The 26,079-nt window shown below is 34.8% G+C and overlaps 1 protein-coding gene across 2 annotated transcripts in view; it reads left to right on the top strand.

Moving 5' to 3' along the window:
* The first annotated feature begins 16,507 nt into the window (after positions 1 to 16,507).
* Positions 16,508 to 26,079, top strand: part of LOC107144117 (eukaryotic translation initiation factor 1A, X-chromosomal-like) — a 63,322-nt gene continuing 53,750 nt past the window's right edge. For both annotated transcript variants that reach the window (XM_048796320.1, XM_015487954.2), the window contains exons 1-4: positions 16,508 to 16,633; positions 20,386 to 20,469; positions 21,534 to 21,637; positions 23,051 to 23,101. In XM_048796320.1, the coding sequence (XP_048652277.1) occupies positions 16,618 to 16,633; positions 20,386 to 20,469; positions 21,534 to 21,637; positions 23,051 to 23,101 (255 nt within the window). In that variant the 5' untranslated portion in view covers positions 16,508 to 16,617. The remainder of the gene's footprint in view (positions 16,634 to 20,385; positions 20,470 to 21,533; positions 21,638 to 23,050; positions 23,102 to 26,079) is intronic.

Raw genomic sequence — 26,079 nt, 5'->3', positions numbered from 1 at the left:
TATATATATATATATATATATATATATATATATACACACATACAATGCAATAAAAAACCCAAAAATATATATACACAATGAATTCTTCCTTAGCCTTAAGGAAGAATGAAATAATGACATTTGCCAATAAAGAGATGGAGGTGGAGAATGATATTAAGCAAAATAAGACAATCCCAAAGAACCAAAGGCCAAATGGTCTCTCTGATATGTGGATGCTAATTCACAGTAGAAGTTGGGGGATGGTTAGGGAAGAATAGAGATACTATGGATTAGGCAGAGGAGAATAACAGGAGGGGAGGGTATATGGGGATAAAAAGGATAGTAGAATGAATCAGACATTATGACCTATTATATACGACTACACAACTGGTATGATTCTACATTATACAACCAGAAAAATGAGATGTGTAGGATGTGGCAAAATGTACTCTACTGTTATGTAGAACTAATTGAAACAATTACAAAAAATGAATGGGGGGTATACCTACAAAACTTCCTTAAAACTAATATCACTATGGTTCATTGTCCACCTCCAAAATCAAATCCAGATAACTATTCTGGCCTCTCAACAACATATCTCCACCAACTTGATTGTCTAGAATTTACAATAATATTCAGGCTTAACTTGGATCCCCAAAGATAGCTTACAAGCATCAACTGCAAAATGATATTCTTTGCCATAATCCTAGTTTGTGTCCTTTCTCTTCTCTGTTCAATTCATAAAGTCAGAATAAACACTGCCCAAGACATTTGGAGATACCACCAGATGTGGTTCACTCAACAGCTTTGAAAAGTAAAAGAAATAGAGATGTGTGGAGGCCCTGGGGATGTTTAAAGTTCACTCAGGACACTAGGCAAGAGAAACGGAAAACTGCTGATGTTTGGAATCAGAGTGTCCTAAAGACAGTATGCTCTGTCCAGGGTTAACTAAAAGTGCCTTGGGAAAGAAAAGGAAGCACAGATTGCTTCCCTCTGTTATTTGCAAAAATGTTATGGTCATTCCCTTTTAAATTTATCTAGAGTTCCTGCCTGTTGGCATAGAGAACTGCTTGATAAAGTAATAAACTCTAGCATTCAGCACTCATGGTTACTTTAATCATATCTCTGGTTCATGTTCCTGAGAACACACATCTTTTTTCATCTTATCTCTAGTTTTTGTGTGTGTGTGTGTGTGTGTGTGTGAACACTATACCATTGTTCATTCCTCTGTATAGAAGGAACAGGTCAGCCTGGCACTTCACTTCATCTTGGCTTTTTTCCTCTCCATCTTTTATTTGCTACATCCAGGGTTTAGCTCATCTAGCCCAGCAGGGTATTATAATACAATCAATCTCCCTGTAGCTTCTTTGGTGGTCTGTAATTAGTGTTTTTGGACACAGCATGAACCATATCAGATTTGGAGAGATTCATTCTCTGTGTACCACATAAGACTGGGGATATTAGCAGTTCAGCCTGGTGTGTCCAGATCCTACTTTATTACTCTTAAAATGAAAGTGGTTGCCTTGTTGGGTATTTTGTGTTTCCTCAGGCACTGTTGATATTGGTTTGTTATTTGAATGGTTTTTGGCTTCTTTAGTAGTGGTTATCCAAAGCATTTGTCTTTATTAGACACTAGAAAACGTCCAGGTATTCAATGGGAAAGTAATAGGCAGGAATTAATGCAACAGGAACCATATGAAATGGTAAATGAGGAGTAATGGTAACTGAGTGTGCATCTTTCTTTTGTGTTGGTACTCAAGAATATCAGAAGACAGACTCCCTAAATACTTGTCTTCTCCCAATCAGACCTCCACTCTTTTCTATGTCCTCATCCTCTGTTTCTTATATGCATGAATTTGCCTATTGTTCATATTTCATAAAAATGCAATCACAAAATGTGACCTTTTGTGGAGGATTCCTTTTACTTAAAAGCATTTTAAAGTTACAGCATGTACAGCATTTCAATATTTTCATTCATGTTGTATATATAGCAGAAATTCATTTTTTTAGCTGAGTAATATTTCCTTGTGAGCATACCATACTTCTAAAGAAATCAAATCATCGATTTATGCACAGGTTTTTTTTCCTATCTTTTAGCTATTGTGAATGATACTCTTACAAATATTTCTGTGTAAGACTTTGTTAGTGTTAGAAGAGGGTTTTTTCAAATATATACATATTTTTCACAGAGGATGAGGAAAGAGGGCATTTTAGAATGAAATGATGAAAAAGTTTAAAGGTAGATAGCAATAATGGTTCTAAAACAATGTGAAGGTAAAACTGTTCCTTAATTGTGCAATGTAAAATAGTTTAACATGTGAGTTTTGTAAAAACTGTCTTCCTAGTTTTTTGAGTGTTTTTAGCAAAGAATTTATTTGGTTATGTAAACATTTTTCCTAAATCAACCGGGGTAATTCATGTCATTTCCCTACATTCTGATAATGTGGTGTGTTATGTTGACATTTCTCAGTTGAACCGTGTAAAATAATGTCACTGATTATTGTGTGTATGATTCTATAATATGCTAGCGGATTCATTCATAGTATTTTTATTATTGATAAATAAAAAACTACATTCTTACAGAGTACAAAGTGATGTTTTGGTACATTTATACAATATACATTATCAACTCTGTATGCATAGAATATTCATTATCTGAATCAATTAGTATTTATTTGTGATGAAACACTTAAAATCATCTCTTTTAGCTATTTTGAATCATGTGACACCAGATTTTAATTATAATCACTCATGATGTAATGGAAAATTAGCTCACATTCCATGTGGTTTCTCCTCACTTTTTCCTTATTTTCTCCCCTCTCCAGCCTGTGATAACTATATGGTTCACTAGTTTCTAGATTCTACATAGGAGTGAGATCCTCTAACACCCGCATTTGTGTGTTTTATTTCATGCAATATTATGATCTCCAGGTGCACCCATTCTGATGCAAATGATGAATTTTGTCCTTGTTAAGCCTGAGCTGTATTCTGTTGTATACAAATTTTACATTTTCTTTATTCATTAATCCATTGATGAATACCTTGTTTGATTTCTTATCATGATTATTGTAAATGGACTAGATCCCTATCTCTTGCTGCATACAAAAATCATTATGAAAATGATTTGGTATTTAAATGTGCAATATGAAACTATAAAACTACCAAAAGAAAATGTATGGAAATATTTTATGACATTGGAAAGTATTATAAGTATTTTCAAGGGCTTTTCCACATATCTTTATAGGAATATTGATCTATAGTTTTCTTTTCTACTAATGTGTTTGGTAACAGAGTGATGCTGACTTTTAGAAATAAATTTGAAATGCTTCATCTTTTTGTATTGTTTGAAAAGGTTTAGGATAATAGGTATCAGTTATTTTTAAGTTATTTTTAAGGTAGAATTCAACCATGTAGTTATCTGGTCCTCTGCTTCATATAGTAGAGAAGTTTTTAAATTCTATTCATATATTTGTTCATTTTCTTCCACTTTTTTGGACTGATTTATAGTTGTACATACTGATGGGATCTATGTTACATATTTGTGCATGTACATAATACACAATATAACAAAATCATTTGGCTACTCTCAATCCTCAGCATTTCCCTATCCCTCTCCACATCCTACCCTTTGGTCCCTTTCTTCTGATTTCCCTTTGATTTTTCATGAGATACTTTCCCAATTTTCTTCTCTGTAGCTTGCATATATGAGAAAAAAAAACATACAACACTTGACTTTATGATTTGGGCTTTGTTTTTAATTGAAATAAAACTCATATGACTAAGTCTGGCATTCTAAACTATTTTAAAATGTATTATTCGGTGTTTTTTATTATCCACACTATGTAGCCACTATCAATATCTAATTCTAGAACATTTCATCACCTCTCAAATTAACTCTGAACTTGTTCACAGTCAGTCTCTGTCCCCTCCGCCCCTGACTAATACTAATCTTCATTTTGTCTTTGGAATTGCCAACTCTGCACATTCTGTGTAGGTGGAAGTCTATTACAGATAGTCTTCTGTGTGTGGCTTCTCTTACTAAGTGTAACACTTTCAAGGTTTATTCATTTTGAAGCATGTAGCATAACCTTTTCATAATCAAATAGAATCCCATTGTGTAGCTACACTACATTTTATTCATCCTTTCCTGGATTGATGGACATCTGGGCAGTTTTCACTTTCAGCTAAGCAATGCTGCTTAGAACATTTGTAAACATTCCTGAACACTCTTTTGTGGAAACATGTTTTCAATTTTCTTGGATATATACCTTAGAACAAAATTGTAGGATTGTGTGGTATTTCTCTTAAACTTCCTAAGGAACTGCCAAATAGCTTTTCATGTCAGCTGCACCATTTTACAGCACTGGATGAGGGTTCCAATTTCTATATGTCCCTACCAAACTTGTTTCTTTCCTTTATTTAAAAAATAAATATATTCTAGTGGGGGGTAAGGTGAAATCTCATATTTATTTTTATTTTCACTTCCATATGACTAATGATTTTGAACATTTTTTCATGTACTTATTGGCCATATTATGTCTTTTTTTGAGAACTATTTAAATTCTTTGCCCATTTTTAAATTGGGTTGTTGGTCTTTTTGTTGTTGAGTTGTTAGTTTCCTTTATATATATTCTGGATTCTAGACTCATCAGATATATAACTTGCAAACACCTTCTCTCATTATGGAGCTGGTTTATTCATTCTCTGGACAGTGTCCCTTCATGCATAAACACATTTTAATTTGTTAAAGCCCAGTTTATCTACTTTTTGCTTTTGTTGCTTTTGCTTTTGTGGTCATACTGAAGGCATTTACCTAATACAAGGATTTTGACTTATTTTGCTTAATCTGATAGTCTCTAGTTCCACCCATTTTTCGGCCAATAACATGATTTCATTTTTCTTTTTAGACTGAACAAAAACTCTATTGTGTATATACACCACATTTTTTTTTATCCATTCATGACTAATGGATACCTAAGCTGGTTCTATAGTTTAACTATTATAAACTGTGGTGTTTTAAACATAGATATGCATGTATCACTGTAGTAAGATGACCATAATTCTTCAGCAGCACTCTTTTTAAGTCATTTTTGGTTATTTGTTTCTACAAATATTGTCCATTTTATCCAAGTTATATAATTTGATAGCACACACTTAATGTTCTAATTCTATTTCTGGAAGTTTGGTGATAATTTTCCAAATGTTCATATCTGCTTTTTTTAATTTGTGTTTTCTCTGATTCTTTATTAAAAAATGTTGGCCTTATTTTTTTTAATCTTTTTAAGAATCACCTTGGATTTAGTTGATTATTCTGTTTTCTATCTTCATTATTATTATTATTATTCATTCTATTTTTTATATATGTATATTTTTATTACATTGACTTAACTCTTTTATATTTAGCACACATAACTCTATTGCATCCTTTGCTGTGGAGATTTAATTTGATGAAATCCCATACTTTCACTTGGCTTTTGTTGCCTGTAAAGAGAATGGTGTCTATAATAAGAAATTTCATTTGAAAATTGCAATGAGAAACATGATAGGCAAGTAAAGTGATGGATTTACTAATTAGCCTAATTAAATCATTCCAAGTGATAAACATAAACATATAGTGAAATATCACATTACACCCCCAAAATATATGCAATTGTTATTTATCAATTTAAAATAAAATAGAAAAAAGAATAGACATATTAAGTGTTAGCATGGATATTAAAAATTCCTTATATACTATGGGTGAAAATATAGATTGTGATTTACCTTGTGAAAAGAAGTATGAAAGTTCTGTACCACTATCTTTTTTCCCCCTGAATTTAGAATGTTCCCATTATTATAAGCGCTTTTTTCTTGACACTCTCCTTCATTGTAGTCCTACAAAATTCTTTAAAAAATTTGCATTTTGGCTTCTTCCTTCAAATTGCTAAAATTTCTTCTTTTATACTGGTGACCTTTTTCATTAAACTAGAAAGCCTTGAAAAAGAAAATCCACACATTCCTACAATATTTCTACAATCCTAACATCTTGATCATACATTATATTCTCCCATTTGTTACAAAAAATATAAAATAAAAAATCTGTTCTGGGGCAACACTTTTTTGTGATACTACATCCAATTCCAAATCATTTTATGAAAGATGTCACCAAAATTATTGGTTTATCTTTCCTAAGTGATCAGTCAGTACATCTTGCTAGAATATTGTTGTCAGTGCATAACAAGCTATAATTTTCCATCTTTAAAAAGTTTTTAAGATAGATATCTTCAAAATAGTATTACAGAGGATCAAAGGCAAAAAAAAAAAAAAAACACCCTGAAAACCTAGTCAAAATTGTAAAAATCTGTACTTTAGAAGATACTGAAGGGTTACAGCCACTACTTAACTAGAAAAATTATGGTAGGAAAATTTTGGTGGCATTTTAATTTTTCTCCTTTACTGCTTCCTTTGCCCTCATAGCAGAAGGATTGTGTTACCAATATGGATGCCAGATTCTGGATGAGCAGAATAACACATTTACAAGAAATTTTTGTCTTTTTAAAAATAGTCTGAGATTCTCTGAATGACTGACAGTAGGACTTTCCATGGATAGACCTAGCACTCAGGATAGGGAAGCCATTACACAGGTATTGTGCCCTAAAACAATGATATTTTAAAAATGAAAATATTACTTCTTCCTGAGGCTAAATAAAACCAGTTTTGACTATAATAGACAATAATAGACATGCTGAAAATGTGAGAAGAAAAGTAAGAAGTGAGCTACATTGAGGAATATGGCTTTGGAAATATCTTACATCTACTAGGAAATATAGAAAAATTATGCACATAAACAGAATAGTAGGTCTATTCAAAACAAATTGCCGCAGTCTGGCTGGGCACAATTCAGGAGCCACTTGTCAAAAGAAACGAACTTTATTTTTAGAACCACACACGCCAAACAAAAAAGCTCCTCAGGAAAACATTCAGAGCCCAACTGCCACCACCGGCTTCCCACAAGCCTCTCCCCACACCCCAAGCATCTCCACTTCCCACAATCCTCCTGCTCTTGAGGCCAATTGGCTGGGTCGCGTGGGCAGAGCCAAAAAAGTCCCCCAGTGAGCAGCTCCGTGGTCTGAAAGGGCAGGGAAATAGCCCAATGAGCATCACCAAAGAGGAGCCAATCAGCTAGATGTTGTTGGGGCCCCTGTGAGCCAATCATCAGCTGGCAGTCTGAAAGTTTGCTGGGGCCCCTTCGGCTGTGGCTCCCAACATCTCCCCCTCTCTGTTTAAACAACAAGCATGTGGCTTAGGGACCGTGCCTGCCTTAGGTTGTCCAATAGTACATATGGTCCTTAGGTTGGTACCACTGCAATTGGATCTTACCCATCACTGACTACCAGTCCAGTATACAGCCACACCTGTGGAGAGGTCTTTGTACCAGCAGGGGGGTGAGGTTCTTTGCCTCACCTCTGTTGGCCCCCAAATTTTAGCTGAACGACCATGACAAGCAGAAGGGAGGAAGATATACCAAGCCAATTGATGGCTCCTTTTGGAAAAATTGTACCACCGATGACATCATCAGCAAAAATACCCCAACACTACCACAAGTCGTTGCACCAACAGATAGTTCACAATGCATACAGGAGAGTTCACAATGCATACAAGTGATACATAGTCCAGGCAAGTTCTGCAAGCAGTTCAGTGATGGCTATTGCAGAAGCTGTAGATTGGTTTTATCTTTGACTTCACCAGCACTGGGATGAAGATAGGAATTCTGGCAATAATGGCTAAAGAAAAAATTATGTAACATTCCAGAAGGCATTAAAAGAAAACAATTTTCTTAACAATTTACATTGTCTTTAAGAGAATTATTTAATATAATGAAAAGGAAAGGTGAAAGTAAACAAACAGATCTGTTAACCTCCTTTTTTGTTTACATATTAAAACAATCATCAACAGTTGTTTACCCAATTTAAATTAAACCATTTAAATCACGTGAATAAAAAAAAATATATTTGGATCCATTTTTTCATGAGTGCTCATCATATACGATATATGGACATACATACATTCAAACATACAACACAAAACACAAGTGTGCACACATAATATAATACATACAACACATAACATAATAGTAAAGGCCATATAACTTTTTACAGGTGAAATCTCCATTGCAATGTTTAAAAACTCTATAGTCAAAAAATAGAACTGATCAGCAAAACATTAACCTAGGTCTGTATGAGCTCAAAAAACGAAATAGAATGTGGGAAAGGGCAATAATAAAATTGATATTGAAAAAAGCATCCTGGTTCTATAGCAGATGTAAGGATAGCCAAACTGGAGTTTTGGATATCAGCTGTTATGGATTTGAGCCAAATCATCTTCTTTTTGGTCTGTAGAAATCGCTTTAGTTAATCTTTCTGGAATCCAAATCGGCTGCTGTTCTCCCTGTGGAAACACATAAACAGACCCCCGACTCCAGACAATCACTGGGTCAGGACCTTGGTTAATCTCTCTGGAATCCAAATCGGCTGCTGTTCTCCCTGTGGAAACACACAAACAGACCCCCGACTCCAGACAATTACTGGGTCAGGACCTTTCCATTGTCCTGTTAGAATATCCTTCCAAAGTACCTTGGGCTTATGTACATTTTTTGGACACATATGCCTTTCCGCAGCACTAAGTCCTGATGAATCCAAATTTAAAAAGTTTAGAGTAAAAAGGGTTATTTTAAGTTTATCTTTGGGGAATATATACCCCTTCCCAATTCCTTCTTTTTGCTTTAATAAGTACATTTTAATAGTTTGATGAGCTCTTTCAACTATGCCTTGTCCCTGTGGATTGTATGGGATTCCTGTTATATGAGTAATGCCAAATGTTGAGCAAAATTGTTTAAAAGAGGTAGAAGTATAACCAGGGGCATTATCTGTTTTTAACTGTTTTGGAACACCCACAGTGGCAAAATTTTGTAAGCAATGAGCTATAACATCTTTAGTTTTTTCTCCGGCATGAAGGGAGCCCATCAAAAATCCAGAAGAAGTATCAACTGTAACATGCAAATATTTTAATTTTCCAAATTCTGGCAAGTGTGTGACGTCCATCTGCCAAATATGGTTAGGTATCAATCCTCTAGGATTGACTCCAAGATTAACTTGTGGTAAAAAGGTCACACAATTTTGACATTGTTTTATTATTTGTCTAGCTTGTTCCTTAGTTATTTTAAAACGCTTTTGTAAAGTATTAGCATTGACATGGAACTTTTTATGAAAATTTATAGCTTCTTCTAGTGTAGAGAAAATATGTATGTCATGTGTAGTTTTATCTGCTAAATCATTGCCCAAACTAAGGGCTCCAGGCAATCCTGTATGTGCCCTGATATGTCCTATAAAGAATGGATCTTTTCTGTCCCAGATTAGACTTTGTATAGTGGAAAGCAAAGAGAAAACAGTAGAAGAAGGGGAAATCCTACCAGCATCTTCAAGAGATACTATAGCATTAACTACATACTGACTATCAGAAAATAAATTAAATACAGAATCTTTAAACATCACAAAAGCTTGTAAAACTGCATTAAGCTCTACCTTTTGAGCTGATTGTTTGGGTACTAAAAATGTAAAAGTTTGATCAGGGGTAACTACTGCTGCTGTACCATTATTTGACCCATCAGTGAATATATTTGGAGCATTCATGATAGGTGTTTTTCTTGTCATTTTTGGAAAAATTACAGGATGCAATGACCAAAAAGACAATAAAGGATTAGATGGTAAGTGGTTATCAAATGAAACATTAGATTTGCACATGATTATTGCCCAAGTATTTAACTCATTAGCTAACTCATCAATTTGATTCATAGTATATGGAGTAATAATTTTATTGGGAGAAATTCCAAACACTCCCTTTGCTGCTTTTATTCCTTTGAGTATTAATTGTCCTACAGCCTCAGGATACCTAGTAAGAATAGTGTTAGGAGAATAAGATAAATGTATCCATAATAATGGACCTTCTTGCCAAAATACTCCTGTAGGAATATTTTTTGTTGGTAGTACAATAAATAATAAAGGCAAACTTATATCAATTCTATCCAAATGCATATTTTCCATATATGTTTCAATGATTTTTAATGCCTTTCTTGCTTCAGGCGTTAACATTCGGGGTGAATTTGGATCTGATGGACCTTTTAGGATATCAAATAAAGGTCCCAACTCTCCTGTTGGTATACCTAAATAAGGCCTTATCCAATTTATGTCTCCTAATAACTTTTGAAAGTCATTAAGTGATTTGAGTTGATCTACTCGTATTTGAATTTTTGGTGGACGGACCATGGTTGAGGATAATAGAACTCCTAAATAATTAATTGGAAAATTTAATTGTACTTTATCTATTGCTATCTCTAGATTATAATTTTTTAATAAGTTTGTAAGTGTGGCATAACATTCTAGCAATGTGTTTTTATCTTTGTGTGCTAATAATACATCATCCATATAGTGAAATATTTGTAGTTCAGGATTTTGATTTCTAAGTGGCTGGATTACTTTGTTAACATAAATTTGACACATAGTTGGGCTGTTAGCCATCCCTTGAGGGAGTACTTTCCATTCATATCTCTGATCAGGACCTTCATGATTCAGTGCAGGGATAGTAAATGCAAAACGTGGACTATCCTCAGGATGAATTGGAATTGAAAAAAAACAATCTTTAATATCTATAACTAAAACATACCAGGTTTTTGGCAAAGCAGACAATTGAGGAATCCCTGATTGAGCAGGTCCCATAATAACCATCTCATTATTAATGGCTCTTAAATCTTGCAATAATCTCCATTTACCAGATTTCTTTTTGATGACAAAAATGGGAGTATTATGGGGAGATACAGAAGGTTGTATATGTCCTTCTGCTAATTGTTGTTTGACCAGGTCATGGGCTGCTTGTATCTTTTCTTTAGTCAGGGGCCACTGAGGAACCCATACTGGTCTTTCTGATTTCCAAGTAATTTTTATTGTCTCAGTGGCCCTTTCTGAAAATCCAACCCATGTCTGTCTGTTCCTTGATCTATTTGTATTGGTGCTGCTATACCTTGTTCTTGTTTTTCTAATCTTTTTCCTTTCCTAAAACCTTGTCTAGTCATAATAGTGGGTGCATTTTGGTTGATGTTATTTGTTAATGTCAAACCTAATTGATCTAGGACATCTCGTCCCCATAAATTTACGGGAAGATGATCCAATACATATGGCTGTATAGTTCCTTCACATCCTTCAGGATCCTTCCAATCTAATACCATTGCACTTCTATGGGGATTAGTCGCCACTCCTAGGCCTCGAAGCGTTTGAGTGGCTTGTTGTAATGGCCAATGTTTTGGCCATTCTTGACGAGAGATGATGCTAAGGTCTGCACCTGTATCCAGTAGCCCATTAAATTCATGTCCTTGAATATTTAGTTTTAGCATGGGGCGAGAATCTAAATTTAAAGAAAGCATAGCCCAATCTACACCTGTGGAGCCTAATCCCTTGGAACCTCTTTCTACAGTACGACTGGAAAATTTATCATGTAGGCTGGGTATTATTAGTAACTGTGCTATTCTATCTCCTGGTGAAATTACTGATATACCCTTTGGAGAACTGGCTATAATTTTTATTTCACCTTCATAATCGGGATCAATTACCCCAGGACTTATCATAAGTCCTTTTAGAGTAGAAGAGCTGCGTCCCAATAATAAGCCTACTGTTCCTTTGGGAAGAGGTCCTTTCACCCCTGTGGGAATGATTTGAACTCCCATCTCTGGAGTTAGTACTGCTCTGGCGGAGGCGCAGATGTCCAACCCTGCGCTCCCTCTGGTTTGTCTGATGAGGGATCTGATGGACAATGTGTCCTGGGCACTACCCTGATGGGGTTGCTGGGTTCCTCCAGTGCTCCGTATATTTGTGGTTTTGGGCCCCGGAGCATTGGGCCCCCCTGTCCATTTTTTGGCAATGGAGCCCGATGCCTTTCTCCACGATATCGTGGATAAACACCTGGTCCTTGTTCGTTTTTTGATAATGGAGTACCCTCTATGGTGGTTTGAGAACGGCATTCATTAGCCCAATGTCTCCCTCTACGGCATCGTGGGCAAATACCTGGTATTCTACTCCTTTGATACCTAGTTTTGTTAAACCCTCCTCCAATGGGGCAATTCCTTTTAAAATGTCCTGTTTGTTCACAATTGTAGCATGTTCTTGGCCTGGCATCTAAAGCCTGTTTTACTGCAGCTGCCACAATTTGCCCTTGTTCATTAATGTCTCTGGCATCTAAAGCCTGTTTTACTGCAGCTGCCACGACTTGCTCTTGTTCATTAATGTCTCTACATAATTTAATATATGTGTTTAAATCTTCATGTTTCCATGGTCTAATGATATCTCTGCACCAACGATTCGCTTGCTCATAAGCCAGGTGTTTTAGTAATGGCATTGCTTGTTCTGTATTCCCAAAAACTCTGGTAGCTGTTTGAATAAGCCTATCTACAAATTCAGCATAAGGTTCATTAGCTCCTTGTATTACCTTAGATAATTGACCTTGTAAACCTCCATGTCCTTGTAAAGTCTTCCATGCCTTAATTGCATCTACAGCAATTTGTGCATATACACCAGGATCATATGCAATTTGTTGCTGCTGATCCTCATAAGGTCCCTTTCCTAACAACATATCTAGATTTCTCTGAGGATAACCAGCTGCTGCATTTCGCCTAGCCGTCTCCTTGCAAAATTCCTCATTGGCAACCTTCCATAACAGGTATTGTCCTCCATTTAGCACAGCTTTACACATATTAGCCCAATCTGCTGGCGTCATGTTCAAGTTGTTAATGGATTCGACCATGCTTACAGTGAAGGGTGCTTGAGGACCATAGGTTGTTACAGCCTCTTTTAGCTGCTTCACTGTTTTGAAATTTAAAACTTGGTAAAATCGCTGCCCTCCTGCCTCAAATACAGGGCATGTTAATATTTGAGATCTTGTCTCAGGATCCCAACTATCAACTGCGGGGGTTGGGGACCTCCCAGCATATGGAGGTGGCCTTGTTAGTTGGACACTTACGTCCTCTGGTGATAGAAAGGTGTTAGTAGCAGTCTCCTGTAGAGGTGGTGCTGTTGGTTGGACACTTACACCCTCTGGTGATAGAAAGGTGTTAGTAGCAGTCTCCTGTTGTAACTTTCCCCCTGATGGCTTTTTCTGTTTTACACTTTCTTTCTCTGTCTGACTAGCTTGAGAGGCCTTCTCTTTTACTTGAATCTTTTCCTCTGTCTGACTAACTTGAGAGACCTTCTCTTTTACTTGAATCATTATGTCTTCTTCTTCCTCTACCATTGTCTGAACTGAAGGCTTTGGACTAAGCAAACAAGATATGAACGTCCACAATGGCAATGTGCCAACTGGCAGAGTCCCTGGGCTTTTCTTTTCTATTCTTTTTAAATCTTCACCATGATGGTTCCATTGTGATATATTTAACAACTCCTCCTTAAAAAGCCATGGGCTACATTTTTGTATTGTATCAACGTATGCCCTGATTGTTCTTGATTTTACTGAGATGCCTCCTTCCTCTAACAATTTACTTAACACTCTTTCAGTTTGTTTTTTACTAATTTCTGATCCCATATTTCTACTATAATACAACCCAACAAGATAACACCTAACAAAACTGAAACAGAGTGACACAAAATTGGAACAACACAAAATCATTATAATAGCCTCCTGACATGTCCATCCGTCCTTTCTCCCTATTTGTTCCTCAGATGTGAGCGGTTTTTCTTCCATCTTACACATCTCCAGGGACAGGTAACTTAAAACAAAATTGAAGCAAAATAACAAAAGAAGAATCTTAAAATGGCTACCCATCCTCTCGCCCTGCCCTCAGAGGTGAGCAGTTTACCTTCTCACTTACCCTCAGTCGTTCCCCGTGAGGCCCACCAAATGCTGGCTGGGCACAATCAGGAGCCACTTGTCAAAAGAAACGAACTTTATTTTTAGAACCACACACGCCAAACAAAACAGCTCCTCAGGAAAAACCCTCAGAGCCTCAACTGCCACCTCCGGCTTCCCACAAGCCTCTCCCCACACCCCAAGCCTCTCCACCTCCCACAATCCTCCTGCTCTTGAGGCCGATTGGCTGGGTCGCATGGGCAGAGCCAAAAAAGTCCCCCAATGAGCAGCTCTGTGGTCTGAAAGGGCAGGGAAACAGCCCAATGAGCATCACCGCAGAGGAGCCAATCAGCTAGAAGTTTGCTGGGGCCCCTTTAGCTGTGGCTCTCAACACAAATAAATAACAACAAACCCTTTAAAACCTACAAACTTTTACTTCTCTATGATATTCGGTTTCAAAAGATAAAATAAAATGAAATCTTTGATGGATCTACAAAACATTTTTCAAATACTTAATGGTCTTTTGTGTAAATGCCAGGTCTACAAAAATTGGACAAATATGTACAAAGTTTTTCTTTTATAACCAGAATTTTAAGGACTTCTCTGCCAAATCACTTGCTAAAAAAGAGTGAGATTTCATTTTGAGTATATAGTCTCTTTACTTGATTGTAAATCAATCACATTCTGATATATTGCATATTTGAGAGTAAAAGTAATGTCTTTGTCTACTATCTTCATGAAGAAGATTTTAGAGTTCAGAGAAAATTATGTTCTTAATTGTAATTCTCCAAAAGTAGATTGTGAAGGGGGAGGGGGGAAGCTTTTACATTGAAATAATCTAACCCGCCAGTAAAAATTGTGATATTACTGCTCAATTATAAGATCTATTACTGTTGAGTTTAAGAGTATCTCTTCCTTCTCTTTTTCCTTTTTATGTGAGTTTAGCATCTACTATTTATCAAATTTGTGCTATATGCAAGTAATTGTTAGAGAGCTGGCACCTTCTGAGAAACTGAGGCAGAGTGAAGAACCCCCTTCAAACCCTGTTATTTCTGATCATGTCAGAAAATATTTCAGATATGGCACTCAGAATAACCAGAATGAGTTTACTGAAGAGATAGGAAAGGGAAAGAGATACTCTCACAGGAGAAAATGGGTGTACTGAGAGAGGATAGGAACAGTGTGTGTCTATGCCTTCCAGTTTTATTGGGGCTCCAGAGAAGTTTCCACGATGGCTTCCTGAAGTCCACCTCTTGACTTCTGACTGACAGCTGGGTGACATTAGACTTCCAAGACCCCAGTGTAGGTTACCTAGGCCCAAATTGTTTGATTCTAATTGGATTTTTAACCATATATTTTTATAGATTCTATGGTTATGAGGAAAAATCCTTATGTCACTAAATCTTATGATCTGTGTCCCAAAAGTTTTCTGGTTTCCTTCTATTAATATTATCTTGATCATGCACTTCTTGCACAGATAACAGGGGGCTTGTCAAAAAAAAAAAAAAATGACATATCCTATCCACTTAGGCCAGGTAGGGCTAAAGGTAAATTGCTTTTTGACAAAGAAAGCATGTGGGGCCATTTTAGAATTATTCTCTTAACTTTCTGTCCCTGCCATCTTCATGTGTCTTTCCCCTAACACAATGATAAGCATGTTCTTGACCCAAAGATATTTATAGAGGTGATCCACTGGTTATCAATGAGAAGTACTGCTTCTGTACATGTTGAAGTTTGATCATTAGAGAAGCTCACTGAAGCAAGTATATAAAGCAGGGTTTATTGAAAAATGGGTAACATAAACTTCTCCCTCCAGGGAGAAGGGGGCTGTAACTCATATCCTGGTACCCCAAGAAGGAAGGTGTTCTGCCCTTTTTAGATGTCTTGGGCTTCCTTGTTCTCCGACCTTTTTACCATCATCTTTCTCCTTCCTGCATAGTGATTTATATGCAGTAATGAGAATTGAATCCAGTGCTCACACATGCTAAGCTAGTTGGTTCTCTACTAATAAGCTGGAACTATGGCCTTGATATGCTGTTCTGTGTAGTTTGTTTCTGGGCAAAAGCACAGTATATTTTGCTGTTATGTAAATGAGGATTCATTATCTAACACCCCCTTCCCAGTCATTTGCTCTCACTACATTCCCTTATTATTGTCTTCAGCCTCTGAAAAATCACCAGTCTGGTCTGTGCTTCTATGAGATGAACATTATACATGTGAGGGAAATCAAGCAATATTTGTCTTTCTATGCCAGGCTTATTATTTCATTTAACATAATGATTTCCAGTTTCATAGGGATAAGACGATTTCATTCTTTTCATGGATAAATAAATACTCCATTGTACACTGATTTATTAAGTTTCAGTTGCACATTTCACTGACATCTGCTTTTGTGCAGCAGCAGATACCCAGATCCTGCCTATTCCACCCGGACTCCCGTTATTACTGCTTGCAAGGCAGGTACACATTTCATTCATCCTCCCTCAAGTTGTACTCCAGTACCTTTCGTGTTTGTTCAGAGGTATCAGTCAGTTGACCACGCCCATGCAGTAACGCGAAGTGGAGGAGGGGTAAAAGAGGACCCTACAGGCCACCGGAGTCTAGGTAGCTCCGTCGCCATTTGCTGTTTCTTCATAGTGTACTGTTGTGATTTATGGGAGAGCTCTGGTAGGTACACATTTGTTTACTCAACTTGCGACGGATAGATACTTCCAGCTTTCTCAAGGGGAAAGGAGTTGGCAGCGACCATCGGTAAAAGTTGTTGCTGTTACTGCCATGCCTAAGAATAAAGGTAATGAGATGAGATTACCAAACCGCGGCTCTATTTAGGCTTGGTACTTTTCCCCCATAATTTCGGGTCTGATGCCCGTAGTGTAGGCAGGGTCAGTTCTTACTTTTCACTCACGGAAATGCCTGCATCTCAGCTCTCCAAAGGGCCGAGGAAGTTACTCCTGTTTCTCAGTTTGGTCGCCTTGATATGGAGCGGACGCCATTTTTCTAGGACTCCCAGGCGGGAAAATGTGGCCTTTTGCGGGTGCTTGGCGCTAGACCCCGGCGCTTCAGTAACTTGTGGAAAGGGACGGTGGAACCCTTAAACATTTTAAGGTTTGCTTTAGTGATTCATTTTAGCCCAGCCCTTTACAGAGTTTGACCACCTTCCAACTTTTCCTTACCCCCCATCCCCGAGCATGTCTATATTGAGAATAAACACGAATAGGGACCATTCACATTATTTCTTTATTTATTGCTTAAATGTTCACGAACTAGAGGTGAGAATAAGTTTACTGGGAATTTCCAAAATAGGGGGCCTAACCTATGTAGAGATGAAAGAACGCACATTACAGAAATTCGTTACTGAAATTCCTTTTATGGAATTAAGGTTTTTAATGCCCTTGATTTCTTTAAGAAAACTCTAGATACAAACAGAGAAACTGGTTTCATGGTAATGGTGGTTTTAAATAGGAATGACAGCTCACCAGAAAAGTGTTTTTGTTTGTTTGTTTGCTTGTTTGTTTTGTGGGGACCTGGACAACTTCTCCTTTTTACTTCACAGGGGGCAACAGGCATTTTACTGTATTTCTTTTTGTAGCTATTACCTGTACTTACTCTATGACACTTGGTAGCGATTCTGTCTCTTTTGTTTACCGTGCACTGACCCACAGGCGTTTCACCTTATTTTCCGCAAAACCATTTTGTAGCATAGTTTTATTGCCAATTGGAATGAGGGAAGAAGTAACTCCTTCAGGCATTACATCTTCACTTCTCTGAAACCAACTGATTGATCATTTTTGTAGCAGTACTTTTACTGCCGATTATTTGGGGTATGGAAAGAAGTACATCTTTTTCCTACTACAAAAGTGTTTTTTCGTTAACCTATATAATCTCTAATTACCTCCCAGATTATAACAAATATAATCCCTAGTTACCAAATATCGTCAGAAGGTATTTGGTTCTCACATTTTATTTCTAGTGATGAAAAGTTGAAGCCCAAACTAGGCTATAAATTCTGAAGGAAAAATAGCTCACTTAACAATTAGTAACGGTTCAATGAATATTTATTAATTCTCTATCCACATGCCTCACTTAAACTTTAGGGAAAAAAAATGGTTGTCCTTTCATTCTTGTGGGTTAGGACTTTTTAACAAAAGAACATATCTGAATTAAGGAAGAGATATATAAATTTTGGATTAAGTTTATAAAACAAATATTTTATAGTAGAATAAACTGAGCTTTAATTGTTTTATGCACAGTTTTAATATTATCTGAAGAGAATTTAAATTGCACTTTTACTTGGAAAAAAATCCAGGGTAAATAGTATACTTTAGTAAATTTATAACAAATTATATAATATTTTAGAAACATTAAAAAGAGATATATATATATATATATATATATATAATGAACTCCTGGAGAACCATACCACTGAATATAAGAATTACAGGATAGGTTCAAAAGTCTGTGAACCCTTTCTAAATTTCTTCCTCTTATTCTGCAGATAAGTACCACGCTTTCATTCCTGCACATGTAAATAAATCTGTAATCTTCTAGTTTTCTTGATAGATTGGTATTTTTTAAGATCCTGGATTTTAGAAGATGTTACTCACTGATGTAGAAATGAAATTTATTATTCTCACACTTGACAATTTAGCTAGGCCTGATGGCAAAGCTGAGAAAATAGAATAGAGGGGGAAAGAATAAAAAGAATAGAATTAAATAATAAACTAAATAAAAATAGCTAAGTAGTAGCATTCCCAGTAACAATTTCCTTTTTAAAAGGAAAATTTTGAAGTTTTGCGGTATTGGCTTGATGAGAGCTGTCTAACTATATTGGGCTGTATGTTGAATGGATTTTGATTTCAGCCCATTCTTACTCCACAGTTTCCTCTAGAAATTTTACAAACCATTCCCCACATCAAGAAAATGGGTATCCTTTGGCTTACTCATATAGGCTAAGATGCATTGGAGTTTTTATATAAAGTATGTTCATGCCAAACTATGTCCAAGTAGGTTTTTAAATTGCCATTCTTCTAAAAGATATATTCATGTTTATTCATATAAAAAAAAAGTTTGGTATATAACTCAACAATCCATTCCCTAATGTAGCTTATAGTAATATTTGAAGTTCTGGCATGATTGATGCTATATATAGAACATTTTTTTCATTTCTAGTAAGTTAGTTTTGGTGTGTCCTGTCAATACCTCAGATACTGAATTGATTGAGAACAGAAATTGTAGAAGTTTACCTATGTTTTGTAGCAGCACAGAGCATTGGGGGAACTGTTGCAAGAGTGAGTTGGTGCATTTGAGAATTAGATGTCTTTGTAGTGATAATTCACACATTCTATTTTGGGATTTTTTTTTTTTTTAAATTCCAACCATTGGTCTTTTATTATTGCTACTCTCAACCTTTCTCCCATTTTTTGGAAATGACTGCTATTGTAGATTTTGGAATGGGAATAAAATATTTTGGAGAAGTATCCCAATTCTGTGACTACTTAATTGAAAATCTAATAAAGAAATAAAATATAAAATATATACTTATGTGTTTGACCTTATTAATATGTTAAAATTCAGAGAAAAAAAATAGTGAAATTTGATTATAAATCTTTAGCATGGTAAGGTTCTGGTGAAAATATAGGGTGATGGAGAACTTGATTTTCTCTTTCTTTGCTGGTGAGTCTTAAACTAGTATAGGTTATGAAAAACCTAAGAAAGTAGATACAAAATTTTTTATCCTCAATTACTACTTCTCTACATCCATCTGCTGTAAGTTGTAGACTGGACTTTAATGCAGCATAATTTAATAAAAGGGAAACAGTAAAGGATGCCAGAATAAGGAAAAAATGTATTTTAAGGATTAAAATGTTGGATCCACATCTATACTTATTGACATGAAAAGATATGCAGGACAAATTATTGAGTGGAGTTAAATATACTATAATAAAGAATGGAGCCAGGCATGATGTTGCATCTCTTGAGGCTGAGACAGGAGGATCATAGTTGCAAAGCCAGCCTCAGCAACTTATTCAGGCTCTGAACAATTCAGCAAGATTTTGACTCAAATAAATAAATAAATAAACAAACAAATAAAGAAAGAAAGAAAGGTCTGGGGCATATGGCTCATTATTTGAGAGAAAAAGAAGGAAACGATGGTTGTTTATTTTGGAAGTATACACAGTATTAATATTTTTCCCTGGGCTATATCTTTTTCTATGTACTTTAATATATATACTTTTATTTTAGAAAATAATTATCTAAACAACATGTTCAAGAAAGGTAAGGCATTGATGGTAGGAATATTTGGTATTGGATATAAATGAATATCAAATTATATCAATCAAATTATAAATCTGATTGATAAAATTAGGTTAGCTTTTTAAAATATTTATTTATTGTTCTGTTAATATGGCAGTGCTAAAGAGATATGCATTTAATTTTTCTTGATTTTTGAAAATACATTTTAAAAGCGCTTGGTTTTAGAATTTAGCTAACAGACATTATGCAGATAATTATGGTTAAATTTTTTTACTTACCTTTATTTAGGTAAAGGAGGTAAAAATAGATGCAGAGGTAAAAATGAAAATGAATCTGAGAAAAGAGAGTTGGTTTTTAAAGAGGATGGTCAAGGTAAGACTTTTTAACTTATGCTCCTTTTATTTATTTATTTATTTTATTATTTCTTACATACATGACAATAGTGGAATGCATTACAGTCATGATCATCCATTCACAGCACAATTTTTTGTAACTCTATATATAAAGTATGTTCATGCCAAATTATGTCATTACACTTGAGCTCTCTTATTATTGTTATTTTTTTTTTGCGTACAATTCTTAATATACCATTATACCACCATTTATCATATAATACACCATTTACCACCATTTATCATATCTCTGTTTGTATATAAGGTATATTGACACCAATTCACATCTTCATATATGTATTTTGTATAATTATGAGGGTCTCCTTCCACCATCCTTGCTATTCCCCTTCTCCCTCCCTTTCCCTCCCACCCCTATTCCCTATCTAGAGTAGTCTTCCTTCCATGCATTGATTCTGTTTTAATTTTTTTTAAGCCAAAGCCTTCTTAATCATAATCCTGAGTAGTAGTCCTTGTGCCTCCATTTTGCTTTTCTTCATTTCTCCTAATAATTAAACTGTTAATTCCTCCCTAAGTTTGAGGAGAATAAAAATATGACTGTGTCCATATGGGACAGTATCTATTTTGAAATGAGCCACCTTGTATTTAGAAGAACAACATGCAGTAATAAAAGCAATAGGTAATTGATTTATTCAAAATAAATATATAACTAAAACATTTGTAATATATAGTAGACTCTTCATGGAATAGACAATTGTGTTTGGGCGCAAACTACTTGATTTGTTCTTTATTACTCTAAAAGGAATTATCACATAAAAGCATGGCTAGGATAGGTTTAGAAATTGTCAATTAAATATATATATATTTTTTTATTTCTTGGGATAAAATTAGAATTTGTGTCACCTTACAAAAGGGCTTTCAGGATAGACATTTTACTGTTCAAACTATATTCATTAAAAAAAGATAAAGTTTGATTCAAATGTAGCAGTACAAATAAAGTTTTATTGTCTATTCTAAATTTTACCTAATACACTACTAAATTGAAATGAATGTTGAATGATATATCATCTTTTTTTTCCTCCTCAGTGTATGCTCAGGTAATCAAAATGTTGGGAAATGGACGATTAGAAGCAATGTGTTTTGATGGTATTAAGAGGTTATGCCATATTAGAGGAAAGTTGAGAAAAAAGGTAAATATGTAGATTTATTTACTTCAAGATTCAGTTGATTATAAAAACATTTTAATATGAAAGCAAATTCAGTTTTGAAAAGATATTTATAGAACAGAGCTGTGATTTATATGACATTTAAATAAGAATATCTTTGATCTTTATCATTTGCTTCACTTAATATTATATTTCTGCTGGATATCTACAGTAGATATAATATATCACAGTAGATATAATAATAAGGGAGAAAATAATCTGACAAATCTAATTCATAAAACAAATGGTCTAGACTCCATGAAAAATAACATGGAGATTAAAAGAGACTATAGAAATGGATAATTAATGGATCATGTTCCTTAATAGATTTTGTATTAGGGGAAATAATCATAAGTGATGCTAGGGAAATTTGAATATGGAATATGTTAGATAACAGATTCCTTATCATAGCCCATTAAGACAGTTTTAAAATTATTTGATTAATTATTTATTTATTGCCCCATATTATAAGTAGAAGTCATTAAAAATTCATCTTTTAAGGCCATGAAACATGTTTTCTGGCTAATTAGCCTTTATGCTTCTCATACTATTAGATGTTGTTATTTTGTATTAGGGGATTTCAGTAATCTGTTTATAAAAAAATATTTTTGGGTCTGTTATTCATTCTTAAATTAGCGGCACTTTTAAGGCTTATTCTTTTGAGGCTCCTGTAACAAAATACTGCAGCTTGGGTGACTTATGAATAGTAATTTATTCCAGTTCTGAAGACTATTTTTGTCTAGAGGTGGTTTAAAATCTGGTGATTTTAAAAGATGGCCTGCTTTCTGATTGATAGTACTTTCTGAGCCTTGATATGGAACCATGAAGCATTCTAGGACCTATTTAATAAAAGCATTAATACTATTCATGAGAATTCTGCTCTCCTGACCTAAACAACAACTCCCCCAGACTCCCATCTCCTGATTTTAATATGTGCATGTAAGAGACACACATTCAGACAAGAGGCGGTCATTTTTATGTAGATTGATTTCTGAACGGCTACATTTATGTAGATAGTAATTCCTTCGTATTTTGGATAACTAAATATTTTAAGATAGTTTTTGATGTTTAGTCACTTTCCTTGATGCATGATCTTTTCTTTGAAGTTTTAAGCTCTTAAGTAGTTGAAATAAAATTTCATATTTTAGTAGGCTACATGTAGAGTATTGTACTATAGTTTTATCTTATCTTTGCATTTTTTTTAAAAATAATACTTGGGATGGAATCCAGATCCTTGTGCATGCTAGGGCAGTGTGCTCTATCATTAATCTTTGGTCCCCTAATTTTTGATAGTTTACAAAGTGGGTGAATAAAATATTTTTTTGTGGGATGATTCATTTAAGTTGTTTCTTTTTAAATTATTTATATTTTTAAAATGTCAGTAAATTATCTTTACAGGTTTGGATAAATTCCTCAGACATCATATTGGTTGGCCTTCGAGATTATCAGGTAAAAATTATATTCAAATTTGTACTCTGTGCTGGGTGACGCACCACACCTATAATCCCAGTGAACATGTAGGTTGAGGCTAGAGGATCACAAGTTCAAACCACCCTCCACAACTTAGCAAGGCCCTGAGTAACTTAGAGAGACTCTCTCTCAAAATAAAAAATAAAAGGGTTGGGGATGTAGCTCAGTGGTTAATCTCTCCTGGGTTCAATCCCTAGTACCAAAAATATAAAAACAAAACAAATTTGTTCTGTGCCCTTGTTATTTAATAAATCATTAATATTTCCTAGATAACAATGTTTCTACTTTTAGCCAGTTTCAGTACATACTTTGACACCATTCTGTCATCAACACTTAAGGGACTACAATATTTTTACACTTATTAAGAGACTATAGTATTTTTCTAATTCAAAATAATTCCCAAAGTTGATGGTACATGTATAAGAAAAGTGATTCAACACAGTTTTTAATTTCTATTATTATTTTAAATATAATATGTTGTAAATAGTCTCTTTGTGTAGAACAGTACTATGGATGGATCATTATATCCTAATTCATTTGATGGCTTTCTGCTACATACTCTAGTTTTTACAGATGATGATTCCCAAGGGCCAGTCTGTGAAATAGTAGTAACACAGGCTGTCGTTTTATCTGCTCCCTAGAGAAATAAGAAGATAGGTAGGTATGATGTTTTTCATGAAGCTCAATTGTCCATTTTCTTTCTAAAATATTTCTAGAATATTCTTCAATTAAATTTTCTAAAATAAGTGTGATACTGTGTAAGTATGATAGTGTTCTTTTTTAATTAATGTGTTTACTTTTTTTTTTAATATTTATTTTTTAGTTATCAGCGGACACAGTATCTTTGTTTGTATGTGGTGCTGAGGATCGAACCCGGGCCGCACGCATGCCAGGCAAGCGCGCTACCGCTTGAGCCACATGCCCAGCCCATGTGTTTACTTTTTACTTTTTTTTTTTTTTTTAATGGTACTCTGTGTTCTTTTTGGTTGTTGACTTAATACGGAATATACTAGCCTCATTATTAATGGAGTGATTTAGATACTACTTAGCCAGCACTACATGTTATCATAAAAAAAATACTGATAATGAATTGACTTTTAAATGTGCTTTTACATAATGGTCTTGTCTTATTAAAGCTTGGAATAGTAAATACTTGTAATATAGCAGTCGCTCCTTTGATCCATTACCCTTTATAAAATTGATGTTATTTATCTTGTTTTACCTATATGAACCTCTGTTGAAGTCAGATAAAAATACTGACTCCCATCTGAGGTAACAGTGAAATCTTGGGTAGAATGGAGTATAGGAAACAAACAGTCCCCACCTTTCTGCAGTTTTTGTCATTAGAACAAAATCCTTTTGTAGGTCATGAACTTTTTAGTAGGCTGAGTTTTGAGTTAATCTCAATTAAGGTTTCTGGTTGTTAATTTGTACCACCCAAGCTTCAGATTAGCAACTGGAGAAAGAAGCCATGATGGAATTAAAGTAACCTTGGCAACCATTATAATGTAAATGAGCCTCCTTGGGAAGGAAGTTGGGAGCGTGGGCACTTGTTAGGGCATTCCTTTATTATTTTTAAAACTGGAGCAGTTGTAAATGTAATTTTGCTCTTTTAAAATAATGGTGTTAGCTGCCCTTTGGACATTTTTGAGTCCCATGATATTCCAAACTTATTTTAGTTTGAGAAGCTAACACCATTTTATAATATGTATATGAAATAGAAAATTAATCTTTGATGTGCCTCTTCTTCATACACTTTAAGACCTCTTTTTTTTCTGTTACTAACAGTACCTTTTTCACACTGCCTTCTGGCACTGATGTTGTTGCAGCTGTGTACTAAATCTCTAATACACAAAGGAAGCCACTTACTTTCGGGAGAAATAGTGTGGTGTGTACCCAGTCCACTGTGGTGGCCAAAATTTGGTTTATATGGAACTAGTACTGCCAAGGCTTTTTCTTATGTAGCATGAGAGAGAAATCTTTGATCTCAAATTTTTATTTTTTGTTTTAACCTTTCAACTTTAAGAAAATTTCCTATAAACTTTAAAATTTTACTGCAGGTTTACTCTTTGTGGATCTAGTCATAAAAATGAAACCAAGGTAATTAACAACTGAAATTAAGCACTCCACTTGTTTACTACCTCCCTAATGAGTCCAATGGTTTTAACAAAGGGCTTGTGGGTAAAAAGTTTAAGGTTCCTGTAGAAGGTTAACTACTGTTATGATGTGCTAAGTAAATAGCTTCCCTGAGCCTCAGTTTTTCTTTTACTAAAGTAGCAGTAAAAACAATGACTCTATTGTGGGGCAATATTTACAAAAGGAACTAAAATATAACTAATGGTATGGTCAAGAATATCCTCTGACATAAGATAGAGATTCTAAATTTTAAGGTAATATACCTGAGATGGCCTATTTAGCTTGCTTTAGTTAAAGCTTTTACATTTTTTATTTTGATTTTACCTTTCCTTTCTCCTACCTTACATTTTTATTGAGTTGTCATTCAGTTCATAACAGATAACCCTGTGTAATAACTGTCTTTGTTGGCTTAGTCATAAACAGATGATCCTTAACCTCAAAAATTTGAGCATTTGTTATATGCAAAACTTGAATCTGTGTGTATAAGGAATAACAAAATATATAAAAATATCTAGGCATATAAATATATAATTCTTGCCTTTGAATATAAATCATTCAAACACTTGGAAACAGCTCTGATGTTACTTTTCCGACCCTACATCTTCTGTTCTCCATGGAAATCATTCCTGGTTCTTAGTTGTTCTTCATGTGATATACATATGACATACCCATTACTATCGTCTTGGTGATCCTTTTCTGAATCTATTACCTGAAGTTAGGGTCAGTTTTAACAGGTCATAATCCAAATGATAATTCTCAAAATGTTGCCTGACCTGTAGCAATTTTCTTCCTTGTTCACTGGACTGTTATTTTATTTGCTG

Source organism: Marmota marmota, unplaced genomic scaffold (assembly GCF_001458135.2).
Source record: "Marmota marmota marmota unplaced genomic scaffold, marMar, whole genome shotgun sequence".
Taxonomy (NCBI): domain Eukaryota; kingdom Metazoa; phylum Chordata; class Mammalia; order Rodentia; family Sciuridae; genus Marmota; species Marmota marmota.
Note: the sequence above shows the minus strand (reverse complement) of the source record. Positions and strands in the feature narration are given on the sequence as shown.